The sequence below is a fragment of the Corapipo altera genome, unplaced genomic scaffold (genome assembly GCF_003945725.1).
Source record: "Corapipo altera isolate COAL_440 unplaced genomic scaffold, ASM394572v1 45, whole genome shotgun sequence".
Classification (NCBI taxonomy): Eukaryota; Metazoa; Chordata; class Aves; order Passeriformes; family Pipridae; genus Corapipo; species Corapipo altera.
The window spans coordinates 1,011,153-1,026,450 of record NW_020884877.1 but is presented as its reverse complement, the minus strand read 5'-3'; the positions used below and the strand labels follow the sequence as shown (position 1 = coordinate 1,026,450).

At 40.7% G+C, this 15,298-nt stretch overlaps 1 protein-coding gene across 2 annotated transcripts in view; it reads left to right on the top strand.

Annotated features, from left to right (window-relative positions):
• The window catches only part of ERBB4 (erb-b2 receptor tyrosine kinase 4), a 599,687-nt gene that overhangs the window by 496,318 nt on the left and 88,071 nt on the right, over positions 1-15,298 (top strand). For both annotated transcript variants that reach the window (XM_027636902.1, XM_027636901.1), the window contains exon 20: positions 14,077-14,262. In XM_027636902.1, coding sequence (XP_027492703.1) covers positions 14,077-14,262 — 186 coding nt within the window. The remainder of the gene's footprint in view (positions 1-14,076; positions 14,263-15,298) is intronic.

Sequence of the window (15,298 nt, the reverse complement as noted above, 5' to 3'; positions counted from 1 at the left end):
GCTCATTGAGATGAAGACAGTTTGACTGATGGTGGTCAGCTGATATTGGGCCAGGAGCTAATAATAGAAGGCAGCGCTGCTTAGCTAGGTGAGAAAGTTAACTTGGGAAAAATTAAACTGAAGGGTTTGGGATTTATGGTTGGAAATAAATTTCCCATTCTCATTTGTTTCCTGGTAAGAGAGCTTCAGAGGCAGTTATTTCTTCTATGGTTTTATAATTAAGATCTAGGGGCTTCTTGCCTTGGCCCGGACTCAGTGCAGTTCCCTTCTGTCTGTAGGAGTAGTGTTTGGTGTGCAGGAGAGAATTTGTCACACAAAGTGCAAATATGTGACAATGACCTCCACCAGGCATGCAGTAAACAAATTAAAGCTGCATATAAGGGGCTGATACCCACATCTTTTCTTTACATCTGGCCTAATTAACTAAATTAATAAAGCAGTCAGATGTGCTGCAGAAAGAAACAGCTTTTTCTAAATTGTCTTATACTAAAGACAAGTCCTTGACTTGAGGATATCAGTATCAAACTTATCTTTAGTTCAGAAGTTTCAAGAGAAAAAAAATCATATAGCCACCTAGCAAAAGAGAGTTTTATCTCCTGTTCAGCTGAAAACCCACAGAGATATGGATAGACCTAGATGCTTTCTTTGTTTCTTTGGGTATGTCTAGGTGCCATTGTGGAAAGTACACTGGAGGTACAACTAACTAGTCAGGTGGGGAAGGTGAGAGAAGACTTACCTTTTCTTGGTTTCCACCACTGGCATTAGACTTTGGGTTCTTTCCTTGGCCGGCAGTGGCATTCACAGAGCCCTTGAGGCTACAGACACACTCTGTGGTGTAGTTTCTCAGCTGACACAGATGCATTTGCACTCAGTCTCCTTGTAAGATGCTACCTTATGTGACTATATAAGTGACTGGAGAAATATTTTTGTCTGTCCCTTGATTGTTTTTAATTCCTTGTACACATCTCATGCTACTGCCTATCCAGGTGTTTGACTCAGGTCAGACCATGTAGATGCTTCTGAAAGTCTGAAAAGATGTTAGTACTAACAGTAGCTGGATCCAGGCACCTCACAGTCATTCTGCTGACTGCCTGGCTACTTGGGAAATACCACCAAGTTCATCTTGAACCTCAGTTTAAAGGGCAACTGTAGGAACAAATGAAATCCTTTTCTTCTGCCATCATTTATGTAAACATCCTCCTTTCCAACTGGCATTAGGGGTCTGTGTCAGAACTGCCTGGCACTGCGCTCCAGCTGCAATTCAAACAGGTTTTCACTCCATCATGTCAAGTTGCTGAAGGTGGGGGCAAGGGGTGACCTAACTCCTCTGATTGTAGACTCCCTTTTGTGCAGCCTCCCCACTCCCACTCGCACACACTGTAAGTATAAGTAGAGCCACTTAGGAGGGGGAGCTGTTTGCCTGTCAGTTCCAGGCATGGAAGCTCACTGTGATTGCAATTACAATTTCCGACTTGTCCAGAGATGCCAGAAATCAAGCTGTCCTTGAGAACACTGCATACCATGCACAGGCCCCGAGAGTGATCAGCCTCTACAGAAGCTGGAAATCTGATCACTGCTGAAGGTTAACTGCTTTTAGTCATCTGAAGATTAACTGTTTCAAGGCTACATTTCTGTTATTGCCATCTTAAATAATAATTTTCTCCTGTAACCTTTTATTTCAGTAATTTTTCCTTGCATAGAATGTGAGAGTAAAATGTGTGTGTATGTGCAGGGGGATGTTAATTTTCCATGTGCAAGGGCAAGTGGCTGTATGGAGAAAATATAGACACAGAAAGGATGAAGTACGAGCATAGACAAACAAGCCAGGCTGTTTGGAAACAATTCTACTGGCATAACACTCTAACTGGAAAATACAGTGAGGGAAAGTGAGTTGGCTTGCAACTGGTGATGGGGGAAATCTGAGCTCTAGTGAAACCTCTGAGAGCTGTGAATTTGCCAGTGAATTCAGCAGGGCTAGGACCTCACCTCTGGAGTAATCCTTCCAAGAAGTCTACCACAGGTTTAAGGAAGAATCCCATGCTTTAGTGAATGACTGACAGTATGAGTTTTTCCTGAATGAGGTAGGAAGTATATTCAGATGCTTTTTGTTATGGCAATTGCAGAACTCCTTATTTCAAGTTTGTATTGTTTTATGACTTGGAACCCCTGCATGAGGTTGGATAAATCTGTGAGTGGGGAGAAGATCTGGTGGGAGTGTTACCTTATTCACTGAGAAATACAGCTGTGGATTCATTGAAACTATTTAAAATTCTAATCAAATTCAAGAATTAGTTTTGGCTGTAAAATGGGTGTGTGTGTCTGTACGAAGAAAACGTTTTGAACTGATGTCCTGTATTACACTTTCTGTTTAAAGGTGTAAGGTACCCCAATAACAGGGTTGATACTTGTTGCCTTGAAGTGCACTTTTGGGCTTGGCTACTAAAACATGAAGTCAGTTATTTGCTTGGCTGTATATGTTAGTTTTACGAAGGTCAGGCTCCCATATTTGCCACTGTTTTATCAGGACACAGTAGAAGAGAGCTTTTTTGGCAAAGTACAAATCAAACAGGCAACAGATGAGAATATTAAAAAAAAAAAAAAAAGAGGGAGAGAAGTGGTGCTGTGAGTATCATAAGTGGTACACAATAGTTTAATTAATCAGACGCTTGTGGGATTTGTATTTCCATGATGAGCTTTCTGTTACATACAGTACTGTGAGGGCTTGTTCTTGGCATTGTGCTGTGTGTTGCCACCCTTTACTATGGGTTAAATCTGGACCTGGGCCAGAATGCTCTCCTCCAGCTTCATATTTTCCCAGGACTTATGTACTTGTATCTGAATTTGGGCTTTTAGGAGAGTAATCTTACACACTTCAATAAAAATTTCTGTTTGTTGCTGTAAGGCCATGAATTCTGGGGACTCACGTCCCAGGAGGATACTGCCTGCAGGTGTGGGTCTTTTCATCTGCACAACAAGTGAATGGTGTGATTTAAGGCAGAGGGGAAGATATACCTCTGTAAGCACAGATCTTGCTGGAGTGGAAGTCTGTAGCTGAAAGACTTGTCATTACAAATGTGAGAAACAGCCTTCCTTAAACATCAGCAGGAATACTGGAATGCTTCATACAGTCTTTCTGACATTCAGATGCAAAGGGCAGAAATAAAACTGACAAAACTTGGTAAAATGGAAAATGAGATTCTTGATCTGTTGTGAGAAGAAGCTGACACAAATATCCACTTTTAAAGCAGGGTTTGGTGCTGACAACCAGGTGATTAGTGCTGATTTACCACTAAGAGAAACTTAAAACCTGTATTTAAGAAAGATCCTGTTGCTTTGCATTCTTTCTTTGTCCCTCCAGCTCACATTAGCAATATAAAATAGGCACATGTTAATGTTTAAGTTCCCAAAGGGCAACATGTATGCCAAAATATTGCCACACAGATAAAAAAACGCAGATTTTTATGGGACCTCTGTTAATAAAAGAGAGGAACTGTTTCCACAGGCTTAACTATAATATATCCCAAAGAAAGCATCAGTAGTTTGAGATTAAAGGTGAGTCTAATGAGGTTTGAGGGAAAGACTGAAGAAGAAATGTCTTGATATTTGTCAGAGAAGCTGGCTGTAAAACTGCATGAATATGCTGGCTAATCATTTTTGAAGCACACTTGTCTGTAATTTAGCTCAGTGCCAGATGGGCAGGCTATTCCATATCAGATTTGTCATGAAGGCAGGCTGATGGGGCTGGGTGAGCTCCAGCATGTGCTGCAATTCACAGATCAGCAACAACGCAGAAAGTAAGCAAGGGCAAAGGGCCCTGGAGGATCAATGCATTGTATTTGTCATACTTGGTTTTATGCTGCCAAAGTGCCAAGTCAACTTAAAGTTAAGGGAGAACAAGGGTTATTGTGTTGTAGTGAGAAAAAAAAAATCCAAGACTCATGCTGTGACTGTTTTTAATAGGAATGTAAGGGTACGGGAGCTCAGGCTTACAGGAGCTGAATTTGAAGTATCACTGTTGAAATATATTTTACCTTCAGAATACTGTAGTTTGGAATACTTCTCCCTTAGTGCTTTGTTGCAGATAACCCTTCAAAAATTGTTTCCATGTCTCAGCACCGATCCAGACACCTCTGATACATCAGCAACTGTCACAGATTTATAAAAATAATTATCATCTGTTTATATTAATATTCTACGTATTATCTACAAGTGATAGTCAGCTGTCCCTGTTGCTGCTAGTCCCATAATTGTAATAGAAAAATAAGACAGAAATCTGGTACCTGACTGGCTTGCTGATAATCTTTGTCATATTCTGCCAATACTTTTTAGATATCACTGCAGTAAATGGAATAAAGGGATAGAGCCGAGGTCATGCTGGGGCTGGCAGTCCACAGAGCAGCAATTGCTGGTTTGAAATGCCTGGTCCTTCAATACTGAAACTGTAGTTCCAAAATTAAAAAGGTTTTGCAGAGCAACGTTTTCCATATTAACTTTTGTGTTACTTTTTGTTGTAATATGCAGCATCTCTTGGACCTGTTGAAAATACAATGAGCTTGTCCCTGCCCTGAAAGGCATTCAGTCCAGATAGACACAGCAGATAAAGGGCAGAGAAATGATTATTACTATAACAATTTATAGACAGCTCTGGTTTGTAACACACATCTCCTAACCTCTAAACAAATGACTTAATTTTTTTAATTAATTTGTAATTATGCTCTGGCTTTAAATTACCTCGGAATGTTTACTTAAGCAAGCAAATACTATATGAGGGGTTTCTTTCAGACAGTTTTTTTCAGCTGTTTTGTCTACTTATCTGCTGAGAATGTGTTTAAAATGTTCTTTTCAAACATCTCTTGTCATCAGTGCTTTCCCCCAGGTCATGTATTTTAAAGAAACTGGATGACACTTGATATATAAGGCAAATTGTATATTAGCAGTAAGAGAGAGAGAATAGCTCTTAGTTACTTGCAAGGTGATTATAAGTGTATCTTGAAGGTTTCTGCTTCGTATAGAATATTAGGCTTTTAATTACAGAGACAAATATGCATTGTACAAAATAGAATTACGTACGTTTCTGATAGACCAGGGCCTGGTTTTATCTTCATGCTTTACATGACAAATAATACAGAAATGTTTAAGAAGAGACTTTTGAGCTATGTTGGCAAATTGCAGCTCTGTTGCATTTGCTCAATAAAAGCTTTGAAGGCTTTCGTTGATGGGCTTGCATAGGGAGAATCTGTGATATGGAGCAGAGTCGATGCAAAGGTAGGCAACAGCTGAGGTATAGTCAAAGAACAGTTTATCTGATGGAAATGGAAGACCTTAGTTAAGTAGATGAACGTGGAACAGGGTCTAGATAGGGGTAGTTCTCTGGGCCTCCATTTACTGACTAATGTCAGTGCATAGGCAACCCCCAGGTTGAATCTACTGGGAAACATTCCCCGGTGTTGAGGTGCTTTTGCTGTCTGTGCAGTGCCCTTTGATGGAGTTCAGTGGGATGACCTGTGTACATAAAAGCAGAATTTTGCTCTTTGTTTTCTGAACCCAAGCCAATAGTTTTTTTGGGTTTTTTTAAATGAATTCTGGTTGGTTTAAGTCAGTGCCCAGAGTCACCTGCTAAAGACACAAGTTCTCTGAGAAGTAATTAAATTTTAGTAATTAAAATGTTTGGGGAAAATGGTGTTTGCAGTGAGGAGAGAAAATTAGTTTCATTGATGAATTGTTTTCTTGGTAAAATATCGAACAAATATTTCTTGGTGAAATATATTTATTCACTTGCTGAAACTAAAAGGAAGAGTTTCTGCTGAAACTTTTCAGTGAGAGATATATTCCAGTGAGTTCCTCAGCTAGAAGAGGTTTTTTTGAAATATAATGGTGATTGAAGCACCTGTTTTTGTCATTTGCTGAATGAACTCTGGTGAATTTCTGTTTTCAGTTGTTTCAAGAGTCAGACTATGTTTATTAGATAGGATTGTTGTCAAATCCAAATTGGAATATTAAACACTGTGTGCATGAAAGTAGGGAAGAAAATGTGGGAGGAAGAGCTGTAGAAGCTGAGGAGAAAACCGCAGGCAGAGTGATGTGGAAGCGCTGTGACACAGGGATTGTGAGGCAGCTTTTGAGGACTTTGTGTCTCACTGATGACGGCTTGGTCAGAAAAAAAAATCTAACAGTGAACCAGATAGTCCAATGAAACTTTCCTTGTTTAAATATCATCCCTTTGCAGTACTTGAGTCCTGAGTGTGATGCTCTTGTGCAGCTGAATGCAGATGAGGGAAAGGTGGAGATGAGTCTGATTTGAATTCTCAGTAGTGAGAGGTGAAATACCTGCATTACAGGCAAAATGTATCTTTGATTAAAACAATTCTTAATGTTGATTACACACTTGATGAAATTAGGTTTTAATCTGATGCTATCCCTTTAAACTGATCCTGAAGAAGGAAGGAGCTTTGAGTGTGTGATTATAAAGTGAAGCTTTTCAGCAGTAACAGAAAATATCAGAGCAATGCCCAAAGACTCTTCAGAAAGGAGTGAGAACTTGATAGATTTTTTTTTTCTATCAGTCATTCTTAAGACCTCGCCATCACTCACCTTAAGTCAAAAATCCAAGCAATAACTCCCTCCTTCTGAAAGGAATCTGCAGCCGAGACTAAAAATGTGTATAAGCTGGTCAGGGACAAGATCTGTTTACCCTCACATTCGAGTACTGCTGAAATGATGGCTTTGTTAGACTGTACGGTTAAAACTTCAAGCATTTTTGCTAGTTGCATCAAAATAGTAAGAAATAAATCACTTTTGACAGACTGCTCTGAAATAATGATGTGTGTCACAAACTATAAGTAAAACATTTGTCAGAATGATACAATATTTTTACTAAGAGGTGTTGTGTGCTGTTAAACCACTAACGCCTGATCTGCAAGGGGGAATCTCCAGCCTGAAACCCACTGTTACTTCTGGTGACAGCTTTCAGTGGGAACACTTCTAGTTGCTGAGATCCTGAACTGTTGGCTATTTATGAATAAAAGTGAACTGAAAATGGGCTTTCTCATCACCATAATCAGTGTTTTTGGGCAAGGTTCACAGAAAGGTTGGTGGGAGCTGTCCCCTGACCAAATGTTTGATGGAAAATCTTCACTTAGTTTGTTGTGCACTAGAAGTCTGTTCCTTTAGGCTTGAGATTCCTCCTCCGCTAACTCAGGCTCTGATGAATTGGGAGACTTAATTGGTACAAAGCAGGGAGAAGTAAGAAGTGTATAGTGTGTGGGTTCTACAAAATGTATCTCCTGTATTTTCAAACATTTAAATATGTACTTAACTCTAAGCACCTGAGTCCTGCTGGAGTCAACATGGAGGTCCATGCCCTCAGTGTTTGCAAGACAGGGATCACAGGAGTGCTATTTTTTTTTTTCTAATTTATTTTATGTTGCTCCAAAATATATAGTGAGCCAGACTTGCTTCTGTGAGCACATGAAGATGTCTATTCCTGCATGAATAGGATCTTCTGTTTTCCTAAGGTGGAGAGATTTGACCCAACAGTCTGTAAGCATCACCTTCAAGAGGAAGAGCTTTCAAATCCCTGAATTGTGCTAGTTTCAAGTGTTAGGAGGAAAGTGGGGCATCTCTCTGATGCATTTGAATCACATGGGGCAATTGCTTGTGTTGGAATTCAGTGTCAACAATGCAGGCTGTGTCTCTGCAGCAAAGTCAATCAGACTACATACTCTCTGCTGTGTGCAAGTACTGTGACAGGCAGAGGAGTCTCGGAGGATTTGCCTGCTCTGAGAAATGCAGCACATTTAAAGACACCACCTCCAGAAAAGGCCGCGTACCCACTCAGCAGTGAGAGGCCAGCCAGGGACCAACCCTGCTCTTGGACAGTGGAGAGCACACTACTCCAGTGTTGTACCATGCCTTGCTCATCACCAGGCTGCAGCCTGAATGCAGTTTGGGACACTGATCCAGAACCACCTTCTCCTGATGGAACTAGTTTGATAGGAGCCAAGTGAGTGGCACTTGCCTTATGCTGTTTCCATCACATTTGTGCGTGATGGACTACAGGGTGTGGTCCCTGATGTGGAATTTTATTTTGTTTTTCAGTTTTAGTTTTTATCCTAGGGAGTTCTTGGTGTAATGACAAACCTGACAGACTGATTTCCAGAACTTTCTGAAGAAATAAGTTAATCTCACCGTTTAATGATGTCCTCCAGTCACTTGTACTCCAGTCTAAGTATGCAGTGACTACACTTACTACACTTACTACACTTACTACCCAACAGACCTCTGCTTAAGCTCCTTATTGAAAACCAAACTCTAAAAAGTTCAAATCTCTTACATCTAAAAGATATGAAGTCCAAAAGCACCCATTCTAAATCTGTAGGTTCTTTAATCATAGGAGTTTGTCCTGGCTCTGAGGAAGCACATGTAAACAAGACTCATACTGTTATCTTCTCTGTTTGGTCACATACAGCTTCTTTAACATGTCTTCCTAAAGCAAAACAAGCATGAAGGCAGTTTCACAGAGATGGTGGTTAGTGCAAAGCTCTGGCCAACAGCTCATTAGACTTCTTTAGTGACAGGGCCTTGATTTAGACCTCTAGTTTAGACCTGGCACCTGCTGTGCCAGCCACACTCAGTGTTTCCCCACAGAAAAAGCAATTGGCCATGTGAGCGTTAACATAGAATTTGGACCTGGATGTGCACTGCTACACTTCAGTGCAACAATTGTTGATGAACCTGTACCTACTGTAAACATTCATCTTGCTTTATGCTTTGAGTATGGATGTGAATGTATAGAAAGATTATTTTTTTAAATACCTTTGTTCATTTGCTCCTGGGTCCTGCTTCTCCAGAGAGAAGTTGAGAGAATGTTGTACACAACCTGGGTGTTGTCAACATCTCCCACAAGGGCACAGTCATAGAAACCTGTTTTCTCAGGACATGGGATGTGCTGCCATACTTTCACAAGCTCAGTCCTGCAGCAGTAACCTCAGGCCTGACTCTGCAGCATTCAAGTGTATTCACTGTATTACATATTACACAGCAGTAAAATTGATTATAGAAGCTGTTGCCAAGTCCCAAATAAGACTTTTGCCTGGAAGTACCATATTAATGTGCCTATTCCTAATGATTATGAAAGAGGTCCTGGAAAACCAGCTATGACAGTTTATTCTGTTACTGTCCTGCCTCTGTTTGCTACTGTTCCACTGTGGGACTCTGATATCCTTTGCTGGTCCCTATAGCTGCAACTCTCATTTCATTTTCAGAAGTAGCTGAGACATTTCCACAGCAGCTTTCCAGAGAGTATCTGCCCGAGTGGTGAAATTTGCAGCCCAAATGTTGAAGTATAGTAGTGCTCTAAGGCCAAGAAAACAGCATTTTGCATAGGGAATACGGGGGAAGTGTAGCAATGGGTGTTATTGTCATACAATCAGTGTGGGCATGTGTATTGTTAAGTGTATATTTGTGCTGTCTCGTAGCTTAAGTAGTTGTGCAGACTACATAGGCTATGTCAGCTATAACCTTAAAAAAAATTGTAAGACCTAGCAGACAAACAAAAGGCACTGAAATATATGTTGGACTGTAATTGGATGTGCCCTGCAGCAGGTCAGACATGCGTTTGAGGCAGGTGTTTGTCCCAGCCATTAAAAGAAATGTAAAATTAATGTGAAAAGCAGTGTGTTCAATGTAATCTCTCTCCTGTTACCACAGCACAGCTGTGCTTTCAGAAAAATGCACAGCACAGTATGAAGTCAGCTTCTAAGTACATTTATTTACTCGACACTGATTAGGAAAAACAGCTGGGTTGTTCTTTTCTGGCTTTCTTTGTTTTGCTTTATTTGAGGGCATTTTATGGCAAGAACATTTAGAAGCAGAAGGTTAGGAAATCAGAGATTTTTCAGACTTTGTCTGTGCTAACTGAATTCTTTGTCAGATGGATATCTTCATCTGGCTCAAGAGAAGCAGTAGATCAGGAAACAGTTTAACGTGGGATTTTCCAATTGCAATTGCACCTCCTCAGAGCCCTGTTGACATAGCTCTGCTAACAGAAAGCAGAGTCATAGGTCTGGTCACTGGCACCTAGAAACTCCCCCTTCTTTGGGATGTGCTCTTGTGCACATGGGTGGCAGATCTATGTGAACCATTAAAATAACATTTATGTCATGGTTTAATTTAGTTGTTTAATATAGGCTTGTGAATGTAAATCACAGGAGCTGAGCTTAATGGAGCAATAATACAACCACATTCAAAAGGGGCTGAAGAGAGAAATGATCAACATGATGTGATTTCTTTATTCAAAAGAGCATATCTGAGAAGTGTAATGCTGACTTGAACATGGAAGGCTCAACTCAGCTCACCTATGGTGAGGCTGGGGGGACACAAACAGTGATCCTGCCAAGCTACCTCCAATAAAGTCTTTCTTTGCCAGCCTTCCTCTCAGATACACTGACACTGCAAGCACTGCTGCAAAGAAGGAAAGCCTTTTTTTAAGTAACTTGTTTGAGACCTTGAAGTACCTGAGCCTCAGCTGGTCAGGGCTCACCACAGACCTGCACCTTGGAGGTAAAGGCAGGCTGAGCTCCAGAGCTGCTCCCTGTGTCTGAGCTAGCTGGCTTACAGCTGTGCTGCAGCAAGTAATACCTGAGCAGCAACAGCATACAGAAACTCCAGAAGGGGATTTGTTCTGGCTGGAGAGTTACTCCTGTGATAAACTTCCTGCTCTTGCAGACAGATGAAGAAGGGTGCCTGATGTCCAACAGGAGCCTTTCAAAACTGTCACTGCTCCTGCCATTTCTCAGATGCCAGTGTTACAAAGACTCTGACTCCCCGGGGAAAGATGAAGTACCGTATCTTAATCATTTCTCTCCCCTCCATCCCTTTTATATTTCAACTGTCAAAGGAATTTTCTCAGGAAAGAAAAGCTAAAATGATCTGGGGTACTGTTCCCGCTTTTGCTTCAGACTTCCCATGTGACTGTGGATAGTAGGTTGTGCTTTTCTCTACCTCAGTTTCCTCTCCATTAAATTAGAATAGGCACAATTTCAAACTCATTCATTTAATTGTGCCAATTGAGTGTAGATACAAGATCTGCAGACACATGGCTACCAAAAGATTCAGAAAATTGCAGAGGTTAGTTTTGAAAGATGTCAGTGCCACCCAGCCAAGTTTGTGAGTTTAGGTGTCTTACCTGATTAAATGTTTTAGAAAATATGTAGAAAACACTCAGCAGAGTACCCAAGTGCCACAGAAACTGTAGCTGCAGGGTCGTTAGTGTCCAAACAGATTTTGAAATGGGAATTCGTATTCCTTATTTGCTGAACAGATTTTTTAAATGCTGCTAAATCGTAATGTTTCTGTTGTTGTTTGTCTGTTTTGTCTAATTAGGCTCTAGCAGAACAATTGCAATCTCTTTTACTTTGTGTTTGTGCTATGCTGGATAGACATAGCCCTGAATTTAGTTCTCCTGTAGATGCAAGTTCCAGAAAAATAACAGTAGTTTTACTAATGAGAAAAGCTATGTAAAGCCAGAATTCATGCTAAATTAGTATCTGTTAGTGGCTTAGATCTATAATGAAGGTTTCCTTGCTCTCTGTTGTGTGTCTCAATTCATTGTGGAGCAGTCCATAATATTTTATTAACAACATTTTTTTTCTGGAACTGTTCCCCAAAAGTATGTGCTTTCCCATAACATCAGAACAAGACAAATGGCACTATTTGCTTTTATTATTGTGCAGAAGTGTCTTTCCTTTGGACTCAGGCAGACTTGGAAATGGCGAGTTGCTGGAGAGTAAGGGAGCACATGCTTCAAAGTCTTATCTGGTTCCTTGGTAGGCAAACAGAATACCTTGTCTCTTTTCTAGTCAGTCCTCATTATAAAGAAAAGTATTCCAGGTAAGTATTCTGAGGAAACTCTTACCTTTAGTCAGAGAGGGAGTAGGCAACAAGTACAATCTCCTTATGCATCTGCAGGAGAAAAATGAATGGAGTGAAAAGAAAAAAATTAGAGGAATTTCGTGCTCTGAAACTGGATACTGCGCCTGTTGACAGGTATTTGTTTTGGTGGCCTTCGGGGACATTTTCTAGTCACAGCAGAAAAAAGGCTAAAATTGTTTCAAGGAGACTCCATACTTAAGAGTTGAGTGAGTAGGAACTACAATAGTCTGAATGTGAGCAAACCTACTTAAATTCAGATCCCTTTTCTAATTTCTTGTGTCGGAATCTTCCTCAGATCTGCTCCTCCGTCATTCCATCAAATAGCCCCCATTTATTCATTTATTTATTCTTCACATACATTTAGGAAGAAAAAGAAAGGAGTCGCTCCCCCCAATGGGGACCATCTGCTCTTTTCTTATTGGGAGGGAAAAAACCCTACAATTAGTGTCTTGTTAATCGTTTTGTTTTACCAAAAAAAGAAAGGGACAGAAAGAGAGACAACTATTATGCAAATACTCTGCAATTTGGTTTCAAATAGTCTTTGTACTATGATGAGCAATTTCCTTTAACACAAACTCAGCCTACTTGCCAGAACCGGGGTTTTTTTGGTTGTTGGTTTGGTTTTTTCCCCCCTTAATATAGGGAAGGGAAAAAAACCATCCAACTTTTATGAGTTGGGGGTATGCTATGTTCCTATGTTCCTGAGATGACAGCTTCAACTTTTTCTCATCCGTTTTTCTTTCTTTCTCTCTTTGGTACTATTTCAGCTGTTGTACAGTTTGGTACTGTTCAGCTGTAAGTTGTCAGAAAGATGTCATATACGGGTTTTTTGGGGGAAAAAAAAGGCAACAAAAACCAGAGAACCAAAATAGCTTTACAAAGCCACAATTTCATCTCCCTTTTCATTGTTCCATTGCCATGATGAAGCGGTCTTGAAATGGAGGAGTCAGCTTAGTGAATAAAAGAGAAGAGCTTTGTCCCTGCTGCATTTAAATGCCAGTTGCTTGTGATGGCAGCATTAGCTCTAAGAACAGTTATGGAGGTTTTTTATACAGAGCTTCTCTGCTGCTTGTCAGTAGTATGAGCTTTAGGGTTGAATAGCATAGCCAAGATTAAATCCTTGTTTCTGGACAACCCAGTTTGGTAGCTGAAAACTTCTGCCTGGAAAAGACAAAGTCTAGAAGAAAGAAAGGAATATTATTTCCTGTTTACTCTGTGAAAAACTGAAATATGGAAAAAACCAAAATGACTCATCCAAGATGTGTTGAAAGAGGACTTTGGAGGAATCAGGGGCTGATCTTAGAGGCTCAGGTTTAGAAAGCTGCTGCTTCCTGTAGTAATTTACTTGTGGATCAGGATACAGAGAAGAGTGTTGCTGCACCTGGGCTACTACTGCATTGTCACAAGCTCTGGTTTAGGCTATTGCTGTGCAGCAGTCAATGAGATGGTAACATGGTCATATCCTAATGGCTTAATGAATCTGCTGACTTTCAGTGGGACTTTAGAGCATCAGGCACATTTGAAAAGCTCACACTAAACCTCCTGATTCTTAGACCTTTTCAGGTTGAACTTTGGGAAAGCATCAATCAACATATAAATGTTACATGCTTAAGTCTACAAATACTGAGCATAAATTCTCTGTTCCAGTAGGACGTTTTGGCACACTTTCCTCGAATACCTTGTGAAGTAAGGCATGACTGGCCATCTTGCTATACATGAGAGGCAATAGTTTGCTTGCCTAATATGAAGCTGATGCTCCATGCATTGACCACAAGTATTTAGGAAGCAAAATTATGGGAAGTAAAATGAGTCCAAAGAGACCTTAAAGCAAAGTTTAGTGTATCACATTTACATCTTTGTTTCTGTGGCTGTAATGGGACAGGGAATGCAGGGAAGTGCAGAATTTTAGATCTGAGCCATGACTGGATCTGTGCAGATAGTCTGATTCTGTTGTTTGGGACTCACTACATCAAGTATACAGTACATCAGACTGGATGTTCCCCAGGTATACCTAGCACTGGGTAGACAGCACAGTAATTCGTGGTGCTTAGAGGACACTGATCCCCTTTAGAGGTGCGATAGGAAATATCATATGCATAGAGTCTTTAAGTTACTGGAGTAACTGGGTCACTTTTATTGTTACAGGAAGCTCTTATCATGGCCAGTATGGACCACCCACACCTGGTGAGACTCCTCGGTGTCTGCTTGAGCCCGACTATTCAGCTGGTCACTCAGCTGATGCCTCATGGCTGCCTGTTGGATTATGTTCATGAACATAAGGATAATATTGGTTCCCAGCTCCTGCTGAACTGGTGTGTCCAAATTGCTAAGGTATGTAGTTCAAGCTGTTCTCTTTTTTTTTGTCATTTTCATAACTAACTTTTAAACAAGACTTTTATTTTTGTTAGTGTTGGGGTTTTTTTCAAGGCTGCTTCTGTTTTGGAGAAGGCTGGGTAGTTCTTGAAACACGCTATTTTGGCTGCTTACAGTATTAGATTACTTGTCAGTACATAAACCAAAGTGTTTTTCTTGACTATTTTTCCAACTTAGTGTTAATGGGAGGGCATCTTTTGGGGCGGTGAGGGAAGAAGCCCCCCATGTGACATTTGGGGTTGAACACAGGGTGATTTTTCAGCCTCTTCTGTTGTTCACTATTCATGCATACGGATTTAACCTTATGGTATTTTTCAACTTTTCTGAATCTGCATTGCCAGTTAAATTCTGATACACCGTCAGTTGTCTGCCCCCACACTGCCAGGAAGATAAATATTCACTTCATACCACTCCTTGGGGAACCACTGTGGTTCTACTGTGTTTAAAACTATCACAACAGCTGAGGCTGGAGGGTAATACTGCTCATCTCTGCATAATGGGAAGTCTCAAGGGCTGGACCCCACTTTTCTTGCCATGGTGTAATGCTCTCTGCCTTCCTGGGGCTTTTTAGGAGCAAGAGCGAAGCCTTTATCATCCAGATGCAGGCTGGATCATCCAGAATCAGATCAAACCTTCCTGAAGGTACCAGTAGATGAAGCAACCATAATGCTGGGTAGAGGAGTTGGTCTGTAAAAGAGGTGGGGGGAATGCAAACCTCACAATCTGATGTTACAGCATTTTGTAGGCATGTTAATGCCTTGTGCTGTGGTGGTAAAGCAGTCAGAGTTGCCTAGAGTATTGGAACACACTGATGGGGATTGTCTGTACCTGAAGATTTGCAAAAGTTTATTTAGGGCTGTTACCAGATCAAGGAAGGTAGGAGAGAAAATACATATTCCTGTTTGAGTCTTTCCTCCCTCCCATCTGTTCTCCACTCTTTCGCTAGTGGCTGTTATTATGTATTACAAAACATTTACACAGTGGCATCTATGCA